The sequence below is a fragment of the Lithobates pipiens genome, unplaced genomic scaffold (assembly GCF_037356315.1).
Source record: "Lithobates pipiens isolate NorthernLeopardFrog02 unplaced genomic scaffold, aLitPip1_a1.2 Scaffold_8, whole genome shotgun sequence".
Taxonomy (NCBI): Eukaryota; Metazoa; Chordata; class Amphibia; order Anura; family Ranidae; genus Lithobates; species Lithobates pipiens.
The window spans coordinates 326814812-326827428 of record NW_027507903.1 but is presented as its reverse complement, the minus strand read 5'-3'; the positions used below and the strand labels follow the sequence as shown (position 1 = coordinate 326827428).

General features: G+C 40.3%; 1 protein-coding gene across 1 annotated transcript in view; it reads left to right on the top strand.

Annotated features, from left to right (window-relative positions):
* Nucleotides 1–12617, top strand: part of STK32A (serine/threonine kinase 32A) — a 315716-nt gene that overhangs the window by 217968 nt on the left and 85131 nt on the right. The window contains exon 6 of the mRNA XM_077472966.1: nucleotides 4907–4944. Within this exon, the coding sequence (XP_077329092.1) occupies nucleotides 4907–4944 (38 nt within the window). The remainder of the gene's footprint in view (nucleotides 1–4906; nucleotides 4945–12617) is intronic.

Here is a 12617-nt window from a genome sequence, read left to right as displayed (position 1 = left end):
ACAGCATATTTAAGTATACCATCAACTGAAGATCGAGTACAGCTAGGCTAGCATGAGAGGCATAGGACAGCTGAAAATACTGAAGCCGGCAGAGGGCGTAGCCCTGTAGGCAAAGAGTAATAAACTATAATGATTGGCGTATTGAATGATAAAGTTCAGCCAGCCTGCATCATCCCTATAAAAGAACTTTCAAAGAATGTGCAAGCAAGATATATACAAAGATATTACTGTAATAATGAAAAAACATGTATGAAATACATGGGAATGATGTATAATACGTATGTATCCTACCTGGACTCAATGAGCACAGATAACTATTGGGACGATGATAAAAAGCACAGTATAGCTGATGTCACACTGAAAGATAATAAATGCATGACAGAGAGCCACTTATGTATATATATATATATATATATATATATATATATATATATATATATATATACACAAAGGTGTTTGTGTGATTTTCTAATTTTAGAAGATAATAATGATTATTCATAAGCCAGCCTCTACCTTGTTGGGCTATCATTAACAAAGCAAATAGCGAAGAGTATTAAGAGTATTAATGGAGTGTATCAACAATTTTTAACCTCAATAGAGGTGGGGGTTGGCAATCAGGGTAAAACAATTTTGGGTTTATGCACACATATGTTTATGATGCTTTTAATCATTTAACATTAAAAACAGATTAAATGAATGGGAGAGCAATAATAGACCATAAGGGATTCAGAGTGTGGTAACTGTCATAATGCAGCATAGGCCAGTCATACCTGGTATGTAAAAGGCAGCCGCATGGAGACACATCCTGGCATCCAAACCCTCAGGTGGATGTCAGCCATGTCTCCAAGGTGTGTCTGATATAGTTGCCTGAATTTCATCATTCAAAAGTCCCTCATTATAATTTATTACTCTTTACCTACAGGGCTACGCCCTCTGCCGCTTCAGTATTTTCAGCTGTCCTATGCCTCTCATGCTAGCCTGGCTGTACTCGATCTTCAATTGATGGTTTACTTAAATATGCTGTGAAAGACAAGCTACCTTTACAGGCAGATTCCTGGAGACACACTTCCAGGTGTACTTTTTTTTTTCAATAGCTTTATTGGAATGTTTCGACCACGATATCTCCACAAAATATGTGAGTCTATACATTATTCATTATTATTGCAATATACATGTTATAAATAACATTGTTCACTGTACATCTCTGAATATTTTGTATTTGACTTTCTGCTATTATTTTTTTAGATGTATGATTGACCTTCTTATATACACCTCTGAAGAAGGAGACATAGATATTCTGAAACTCGTCGGATGAATTACGAGAACCTTACAGTCAATCATTGTGGTGGTTTTGTATCTAGCACACAGCTATTGTAATCATTCCAATATACTTTGTTTTTACTGTGCTTATTATGTTTCATAAAATAGATGTTTTCTCTACAAAGTATGTTAGTGCCTTAAAAGTCCACCTAGGGAATTTTCCTTTTTGTCTAGTTAATTTGAACGTGGCACCCTATAGGGACACCTTCACCGACATAATCATTTTTCTTTTTCAAACTCAGTGATTCTGTTTTTTCTTTTTCTTTTTTTATTTTAAATGGCATTTTGGTGTTATAACTTCCACTTGGATGTTATAAGTCATACTAGTAAATACAACAGGATAAAGTCAAAAATGTGTCTGTCTTCATTTCAGGCTGCAAAGCAACAAAATGTGTTTATTTTAAAGGCTGCATCTTTGCTCTAAGTCAGTGACTACCTTGCCCATAGACAAGAGTATGGTTAGACACAGTCTGACTTCCTAAATAATTTTTAAACATACGATGACTTAAGCATGCACATTTAAGCTGGCCATAGACAGAGTTTCCAAAATGTTTGCTTGATTTGTATTTTTTTTTGGTTAGCGGGGTCAAATCGACGATTGTTTTCAATGGTGGGGATGAGAAAATGCAAAAGTGCAAGAGGGAAATGTTTTTCTCAAATGAGACTCTCAATTGTGAATGTAATTTTCTTTCAGGAAATTGTATGTTGTAAAGTGCATGTTCTAGGCACAAAAAAAGCTGTTTAATAGATCTGGGATTCTATTCAAGTAGCCGGGCTGGATACATTTTTAAGGGTCTTATTTGACTCAATGACAGTAAGATGTAATGCTCTCTCATGTACAATTTTTCAGAATTTCTGTATGATTGTTTGAATGAAATTCTTCTGGTATATGGACAGCTTTAGTAGTGGAGTATGCATGTTCAGTGGAGGAGGGTGGGCAGAAAGGCTGCTATGCTCCTCTGGGGCTGGTCTGATCTTGTAGGAAACAACAGAAACTTGTTTATAATATCCAACACAGCTTATCGCCACTTCCTCATTGATTGGTTAGTCAACTGTGTCTAGTGTAGTCTATCGGCCGCCATTCATACACTTTAAGAAAGCAATCTAGGCTTTTTTCATGTGTCCAAAGAAAAAAGAGGATCATCTTACCTAGAGACTTTACCATTGTCTTAAACTGACAGATCACCTTGTGGGAACGTTAGGCTGATAATGAATTATTCAATATCTGTCATGATGTTCCCTCCTCAACAGGTGCTAATATTTCTGTAACTTTAATCCAGTTCTGTAAGAGTGGTGCCAACATTTTCTCACACTGTGATTTTTATAGTAGAAAATTACTACATGTCTAGGTCATGCTGAGCTACATCAGCTTTCTTAGACTTTAAGGATATGTGTATTTATCCCTTTTAAATAAAGCAAAAGCAGTACTTTATTGCTCACCTATAATGCAGAAATACAAATTTTACAGGGTGATCTTTAGAGGGTCCGTGCGCTACCTGAAAAAAATCCACTGCTGTGGCCAGCAGGGGTTAAGTCTTAAGGAGAATGGAGGGGGTGAAGTATGTGCCATTCTGTTATTTCCTCATCAGCAAATGTAGTATCAAGTGAGCAATAACCCATTCTGAAATAAATTAAGGACTTGTAGAAAAAAGGATTAACGGTAATTATTTTTTATGTGTTTTTTAGGCTTTAGACTTATACCAGGAAAAACCCGGACTGTATACAGCAACCAAGGCAATGGATAAGGGAGTACCACCAGTCCTCCTGTAAAAGGCCCAGGCCAGCAGGGGGGCCCAGGCCACAGAGTAAATTATATTTGAGCAGGGAGGGTAATTGGCAGCTAAAAGCTGGCTTCTTCTCCTCTCCTTAATGCCAGCTTCCAGCTGCTGCAGAGAGAGTCATACAGAGAATTAGTTCTAGTAATTCCCCCCCCCCCTCCCCGCTGCACCAATCACCCTCATTCTACACCATACATTTCCCCCTGCTGCCCTCTTATGTGCCCCTCCCACCCCCACAGCCTGACGGCTTCGCTCCTCTTCCTACTGGCAGATGCGTGCACACAATAGGATCCTTCAGGACAGACAGTGGGAGAAATATGTCATATTTACAAGCCTCCTTTCCTGAATAAACACTGTTTATTCATAACTGAAGCATAGTAAACTGTGTTTATTTAGGGGGCCCTGTCAGGTTGGCTGTATGGGGCCCCATGGTTTCTAACAGCAAGCCTGACAGCAGCTACAATTTCGAGCTCTATTTGTTCCAGATACCAATAGTAGTAATTTCACAATGTTATGAAATCAGTCAGGAAAGAGAATTGTTTCCCAACATTAGTGACCTCTACAAGACCTTGGGTCAAGGCTGTTATTGTTGATCACCTGGTCTTGAGTTAGCCTTTTATTTATATCTTAACAGTATTTCTGTTTTTATCAGTGGTGCCTTACTGACATTTTTTGTTGTTAATTTTTTATTTTTCTGCTGCAGGTCACTGCATAATAAAACCTAAATTCTAAACTTTGTATTTTTTACATTTGTTAGAACTTTGCTGAACACAGCAGGTCCTCCCCGCACTTACTTAAAGTTCTACTTCAACTGGGCAGGAAATTTCACAGGAGAAAAATGAGAGCTTGTCAAAATGAAAAATTTAATTCTGCACATTGTATATCACAGCGACCTTTGTCTTAGCCATCGGATGACTGAATACATTGCCGTAGTTCCCTGTCAATAGCTGGTCACATAAAACCAAGTGTTCCAAAATTATATTGAAATTGATGTTTTAGTTTTATACAACCTTCAAATGTTTTACATTTATAAGTTTCAGTTATAAGTTTAATGACTTTGGGAAAATCTGCCTATTGCCTATTGCTAATTTAAGGCAATAGGTCTATTAGTTATGTTATCTATAAAAAAAATGAAATTGGCAGCAGTAAAGCAGTACAAGCTACCCAAGATACCCAGGAGAAGTCCAAGCAGGTTTGTCCACATTTGTATTTAGCAAGGCAGCAAACAAACACAATTTTGGTGAAGGAGGGCTTTTTGCAACAAGTCCATACCATAAAACAAACAAAACATCTGCTCCTCCGAGGTACTAACTAAACTCAGGTCAGTTCATACCTAACAGGGTGCCCCCAAAATGTTTCTAAGCACAAACAGGCAGCAATTGTACTTTTTTATTGTTCTGTCAACACCAAGCCCAGACTTTGGCCTCAACAGAACGCTCCTGCAGCAGAGAGAAAAAAGAGCCCTGAGCTTGTATATATAATGGCCTGTGATCAGCTGAGTCGAATGAAGCCTGGCTATCTGGTCAGATGTGGACCTAAGAATGTAGGCTTTATCCCACACAATGCTCTCCAGAACTCAAAACAGAACCTATGAAGGTTCAGAGAAAACCAAGTTTGTTTTCTCCATATCAGTCAAAATCCCTTGTTGTTTGTCTGTAACACATTGTGTACGTGTGCACATTGTTCACAGTACTGCTAGCCAATGCCGGAACAAATATTATATGCAGTGTCACATAGAAAGATAGATTATCATCTAAGAGCAATTTTTAGTCTCGGCATATGTTAATTTATCTGTTTTCTTCTTTTAGAGATATCAAACCGGATAACATTCTACTAGATGAACAAGGTAAGCTTAATTTAAAAATAAATAAATCATAATATGGTGAAATGTGCATAGCTGTATACAGCGGTTTGATATTCAGGGGTAGCAATTACCGTATTTATCGGCGTATAACACGCACAGGCATATAACACGCAACCCAAATTTAGGAGGGAAGTTTAAGGGAAAAAAACTTACATTTTAAATGCTCATCAATGCAGCCTTATCAGTATCCATCTGCAGCCTTGCCCATCATTGCAGCATGATCAGTGTCCATCTGCAGCCTTGCCCATCATTGAAGCATAAAAGTTAAAAAGTGTAGTGCTTAGTTTCTACCGTGATACAAAAATAGGGGCATGCGCCCAAATAACACAGGAATTTAATACAATACATATTCCTGTATATATAAAGTGAACAAAAACATATAGTGAATGTCCAAAATAGAAAGCGGACAAACAAATGTCAAATAAAGTTCATGTACTCCGTGTAAAAAAAATATAGGTGGCATTGGTGGGCACTGATGGGTGGCACTGAAGGGCATTGATAGGTGGCACTGAAGGGCGCTAATAGCTGGCACTGATAGCTGGCACTGATGGACACTTATGGGTGGCAGTGATGGGCACTGATGGGTGGCAGTGATGCGCACTGATCAGCACTAGTAGGGGACACTGATAGGCAGCACTGCTAGGTGGCACTGATTGGCACCACCAATGGGCATTGATAGGTGGCACTTGTGGGCACTGATAGGTGGCACTGATGTACTGTGGGCACTGATTGGTGGACATTGATTAGTGGGCACTGTGGGCACTGATTCATTGCACAAATTTCTGGCATTGGCAGGTGGTACTGGTGGGCACAGTGGCTTTTACTCTTTGGGACCGATGTCCCTGCAAACAGTAGCTGGTGATCCTCTTTTTTGACAGCACAAGAAGAAAAAAAAAACATTACCAAGCCTCTGTTTACATCACATCATCAGCTGTCATTGGCTGACAGCTGATCACGTGGTAAGGGGCTGGGATCGACCCTTACTCGGATCTGCGATCACCCGAGTCTCATTGACTCATTGACCTTCAAGGGGACATGGCCAGCTTTGAAAGGGGAGGACATTGATAGACGGCCTCCCGGCAAAGCAGATCCATGCTGCAGCCATCATTCGGCTATAGCGCGGATCTGAACAGATTAAAGACAGTGAAGGGATTCTGTAGTATAGTAGCTGGATAGGGCTTTCACCATTCAGCCCACAAAAATGCTGTATGTTGTCAGCCCACAGCAGCTGAGTGCATTTCTGGCACATGGACAGATTTGTTTGAACTTACAGAGTCTTTCGAGAAGGAAACATGGGGAAATTAGCATGTACTGCAGAGGTTTACTACATTAAAGCCAAAGCCAAAAGATTAAAGAAAATTAGCACAAGGAACACTATTTAGGTTGTGATGTGTCCCTTGTGCTGTTAGCTGCAGATTTATTGAAAATCTTCTGTCCTGTTATTCCCCCCATCACAACTGAAACACGATTTATGAATGGAGAGCAAGTGGATGAATAAAGGTGCCCTTTCTCCATTCATAGTTCATTTTTTAATCCTGGAAGCTATAGTATAGCTTCTATAAATAAAGGAGGTGGGTGGAAATGGTAGATATAGTTGGCAGTCTGGATCAGTGCATATATCAGGTCTCTTGGTTGTATTATTCCCCCACTGCACTGGAAGATTACAGCAACATGGGTAGGGGACACATCACAAAAATAATCTCCCATGTGCTTATTTTTTTTCTTTACTAAAAGTAAGCTTTAACACATAAAAATAAATTGTGAAAATACCATTGAGTAATGGTTGCATTACTATTTCTAAATGTGCAATGTGGGATCAAATCACCAAGCTGTCAGCATTTCATCTAGTCCCATGAATGAGGACACTTGCTCTGCAATACACTCAGTAGGCGTGACCCAGGTAAGTATTATTTTGTAAAAACAACTTGGGCAGAGAGTAAAGGGAAGATGAGATGGTAGGATAGATCTTAGTGGGTTAATAGACCTATTCCTTTAATGACCTGGTCTAGCTTAGTTTAAATAAAAATCACTTTTTTCACACATAGTTGGTACTCATGTAGCACCCTGCTCCTAATGAGCAGACGCTAATGTTTTCTAAATTTAAGTTTGCCTGGAGCTACAGTTTGGCTCAGACTAATTAAGTTCTGGTTTCTGTACCAGTTCAGCTGGGTTGTGCTAGTTTCCACTTGGCCGTGGGTGTCACTGTCACCACTGGTAAGTGTTGAATATGCAACAGGCTGAATGCATTGAGTACCTCTTTTACTCAGAAACAGCCCGGTGGGAGTGGTTCACCCGCTGTGCATTCTGGGTAAGGGTATTTAAGGTACTGATGCCATTTGGAGGGGTCTCTTTTTGGGGTTCGTTATCCCGACCTCATGGCCCTCCTGGCCTGGGGTGTGTGCTGCCTGTCTTTATGACTCTGGGCTGGATCAGTTGACGGAAACTGGTACTGTGTGACAACTCTTTAATTTCTCAACAAGTTGCTGCTTGTACTGTCCTGTGGCAGAGGATTGCACAACGATTCCATTTAAATTGACAAGTCTGTGGCAGAGACTTTGTTTGAGCATCTCACCGGCTGTTAGGTCAGTGAGAGAGGCCTATCCGGTGATTGCTAGATCCAGAGTGTAGAAGCTGTTTGTCCTCTGGATCAAGGAAATACCTCTAACCCACAATTACAAGGTACCTGAACTCCCCTTAACCCTCTATCCCTCTATTGCAAAATTATATGTTTCCTTCAAATAAATCTTTGAAAAAAGGACACTTTGAAAAGTGTCGGAGCGAACATTCTTTATTCCACTCTACAATGGGACCCCTGGGACGGACACAGTGAGCAACTGAGGTAACGGTAAGCCCAAAAAACAAAACAGCAGCTCCTTCGGGGGTCAGTGCTACACTCAGAACTCCATTTTTAATAGCATCCCACACCTTCTAACTTGACTAAGCAAGCAAGCTGATAGAACCACCTTTCTTTGCCCTCCCACTAAAGTCACATAACACCATTGAAGGTTCTTTAGCACAATGGGTTTAGCTTCAACTATGGTAGCATTAGAAGTATAAGAATGTTTGTCATAGTGCCACAACACTACAGCTCATGATATATAATACCTTATATACTGTATGAGAAATGCTGGCTGTAGAGCAATAATGTGAAAGGTAAGGCACACAAGGAATAAGGGTAATGATTGCCTTGACTTCCATTTTAATTAATTATGCTGCTGAAGCTGATATATACATGTGCTCATATGCTAGTTCTCCCTTTTACTTTATTACTTCATGGTCAGTTAATCTAAAATCCTGTTAACACGTAAAAACCATTTCAGTTTATTGGCTATTACAATCTTTGTTCTTAGAATTTTATGAAACATGTTGAAGAATAAGGACACTTCTACTGTGTAAGAAACTATTACATTTCAGCTTTGCTTCACACTTCCTAAGTTCTTGCCTGGAAAAACCATGTCAAGATACTTACTGTATAGATACCATCTTAAGAAATATCAGTTAGATATAAAGCAATTTTACCACATATAGGCCTCCTTTTACAGAACCACATTACATGCAGTATTTAGGTGTTATCCCAAATACCGCACGTGATCCTGAAAATGTCAATTCATTATTGCTTTATGTGGTATTTACCGCATAATGCAAAAATGCTTGGTAAATACTGCATAAAAAAAGAGTGAAACTCAATTCACAAATTAAAAAAAAAAATGCATGTGGTAAATGGTAGTGGTCCTGGCCTGTGATATTAAAGGTGATATTAAAGGAACCGGCAGTTGTCAGCATCAGTAAACAACATGGTTGTTAAGGAGCTGGCAGCTGCCACATCCTTAAAGCGGTTTTGTACAGAAAATTGCAAGTTCATCTTATTCAAATGGCTTTGGAACATAGATGCAGTTATGACCATTGAAATAAAATAATATGCAGTATTTACCTTTTATTTTTAATGTTTATGCCGACTTCCGGGCTCTCCTCCCGTGGGAGTAGGCGTGTTTATCGGCTTTGCAATGGTCCATGGGAACTTTTTTAGCTATTTCCCAGGAATCAGTGGGGGACACAGTCATGCCGAAATCTTGTGAGATTTCAGATGGAGGACGCGTCACGTGACGAGGGCATGTCCGAAATTGCCATTTTGAAAGTGGGCAGGCAGCTCTATCTGCCATTACCACTATAGCACATGAGGCAAGAGGAAGGAAAACAAAGAGGACACTCAATGAGCATGTGCGAGATGGAGTGGTGGATGCTGGGAGCTCAGCATGATCGCATCCAGGAAGTAAATGCCTGTGGGCTTCAAACGCCCACAGTGAAAATGGAAACCGCCGGACTGCTTTTTTAAAAGTTTTCCTTAGCAATGAAATCGTCACGCCGGGGGTTAAAAAGACGCCGATCGTGACTGCAAAGACACCGTAGGAATCGCCCACCAGTGACACAGGTAAAAAAAAAAAAAACGGCAGCGGAATCCCGCTTTAACAATCGACGAGGGAACCCTGCTGACAGCTGATGACTCATTGGTTGTTACGGACACGGCGGCTGCCCACTCCCTAACAACCATGACCGTTACTAGTTGTTAAGGATGCCGGCAGCCACCCACACCTTAACGGCCAGCTATTTACAGCCTGTGTTAAGAACACCAGCTATCTGTAAATTATCGGAGGCTTTCACTATGAAAATACCCCATGAGTTCATAAAATAACGCATGCAGCATTTTAGTAGTGTTTTTTAGTGGATGCCAAAAAATGTTTTGAAAAATGCTGTGTGGTATCTTATCCCATTCTTGGATGCGGTAAGATACCGCTTTGTGAATGGAGCCTGTAATGAGAAATTAAAATAGAAAGGTTTAAGTCTACACACTTGTTTTTGGGTAGAGGGCTTACAACCTCTGTCAGATTTGAATCGCGTGTGCGTTTTAATTGCTACAAAAGTGAAATAGGAATATATAGCCAACACCTAATAAAAATGGTATCCTCAAGGTTCCAAACAAATGTAAGTAAATACATCTTAAACAAAGGGGAGGCACCGGAGAACTACATACAATAACCCTTCAGTAAAATCCTAGTTTTATATATGGGCTAGCGTCTACTTCTCTTTGCTCCAGATTAGAAAAAATCAGCACCTAAAAACCCTAAATGTGATGTTGTTAAAAAAACAGGATAAATGGGTGGTGATAGCAATATTTTTAATACCGTGTCTCAATATAAGGAAAAAAATATTCTGTGTGTTTATTATTTAACAGATTTAATTGCTGATATAGTACAGCACTGTATATATTTTTATTATATATATATATATATATATATATATATATGTATATATTTTTAAATATTGCACATGCTGCTTAAACGAAGAAAATGTTGTTGACATACTTTATCTTTGCGGTATAAAGGAAAGATAAAGATTGAATGAATGGGATATTCGTATTGTCTAATCTGTGCTTGACATTGTGATGTGTGCATTGTGACAGGTGCTTACTTCAAGTCAAATTTGTGGTAGAAATTGCTCATGCATCTGTCTCTCAGTCAGTGTACCTCTATTAAATATTCATGCCCGCAGATACACAGGACTCTAGTGGGACTGTCTGTCTGAGTGATTTCCACAAAGTTCACACTAAAGTCATAAGACATTCACCATAAAGGAATATCTTAGCAAATCGTATAGTACAACTTATCATCAAATCATACAGCAAGCTTCCCTAGCATAGCACCGTGGTCCCGTGAGCCCAGAATGAGTTTCTATTCTCTTTAGTAACATTGACATGTTTACAGATCACAGCTTTTGGGCATGGTGTACAGTGTTCCTGAGATTTAGATAAGCCTTTGTTCAGGGAACGCCACTCACAAAGCATGAAAAGGACAGCTATACATCTTTTTATATTGTGTGCTCTAAGGTGCAAAATTAAGTAAAATGAGAAATTAAATAGACGTACAATCCAGCCATAATTCTTTATATATGTACTGTATGTATATAGTTATTTAAAGAGGTTTTGTAGGGAATAGCAAAAATTCAAGCCATGCCACAATAAAATGGCAATATTAAACTTAATTTCACATTCATTTTTATTAAATCCTATCTGCGCCAACTTTTTTTTTTAATAAATTGTATGTAGCACCCCCTAGCTGTGTTGCTAGCGTGCTAGCATTTTTGTATACAGTAGGTAAATTGTCAGGATTGGCTGCCAGCCAAGCCTATGTGTTTTTCTGGGTCAGGATTGCGTGACTCAGGGAGGCTGGTATGACTCACAGGCAGCATTTCTGATACCTCCCCCTACTTCTTGAAACCAGCATAACATTCCAGAAGGATGGGCATGGAGGGGAGGAGAAGCTGCCCAGAGTATTGTGTGGGCCCTGATCAATCCTCAACAGATGGGTTGGTAGGGGGCAGGCCCCCTCAAATACTCAGTCAGCCAGCTGGGGCAGTGTGGAATTTGGGTGGAAGATGGAGCTGGAATGTTAGGCTGTCAGAGGCCTTTGGGAGTAGCCTGCAGGGGGGGAACTCGGGTCTGGGCGTGGGAGTTCATGACACATGAAGGGATCCTGACCAGGAGACATGGGAGCAAGGAGAGGATATCAGGAAAACATTGCCGGGCAAATCTCCAGGGAGAAAGACAGCCGAGAGGGCTGTCAGAAGACTGAGAGACATGCCTGAAGGGACTGAGTGCAAGTAGTCTGGAATGGATGCAGAGTCAGTCTGAGAGGACTGTGGAGGAGTGACCAGGGGGGCTGGTGGGGGGGGGGCAGCTGCAGTCAGGTGGGCTGGCAGTGCTTGAAGCAGTGGTGCTGGGATCAGTAGCCACTGGAATAGGACAGCTAAGCACTAAGAGCTCTTTTTCTGCTGCACTGCCAAAGAAGCCTGCAGTCCCTGCCTGCAAAGGGCATTTGCTCTGGATCTGACTGAGTCTGTGTTGGATCAATTTGTCAGTGTTAGCTGGTACTTGGAGATGTAGTTCTACAAGCAAGATGGTGCTGGAGGGTCTATAAATGTTATCATAGGTGTATTTTAAATGATAGAGACGGAATATTAACTAAAATCCAGAAAAAAACACGATACAAATGTTATAAATTGAGTTGCATTTCAGTGAGTAAAATAAGTATTTGATCCCCCTACCAACCAAGAATAATTCTGGCTCCCACAGACTGGCTACAGTATGTGTGCATGTGGTACACCGATTAGTCCCGTCAATTTAAGAAGGTGCTCCTAATGACAACTTATTATGTGTATAAAAGACACCTGTCCACAGAATCTCTTTCTTCCATTCAAACCCCATGATCATGGACGAGACCAAAGAGCTGTCAAAGGATATCAGGAACAAGACTGTAGACCTGCACAAGACTGGAATGGGCAACAAGACCATCAGCAAGAAGCTTTGCAAGAAGGAAACAACTATTAAAGTAATTATGAAAAAAATACAAAATAACCATCAATCAGCCTCGTTCTGGAGCTCCATGCAATATTTTGCCTCACGAGGTAAGGATGATCATGAGAAAAGTGAGGGATGAGCCGAGAACTACACAGGAGGAGCTTGTGAATGATCTCAAGGTATTTGAGACCACAGTCAACAAACAAACCATTGGTAACACAATATGCCACCATGGATTAAAATCCTGAAGCACCCGTAAGATCCAACTCCTCCAGAAGGCATGTACAGGCCCATATCAAGTTTG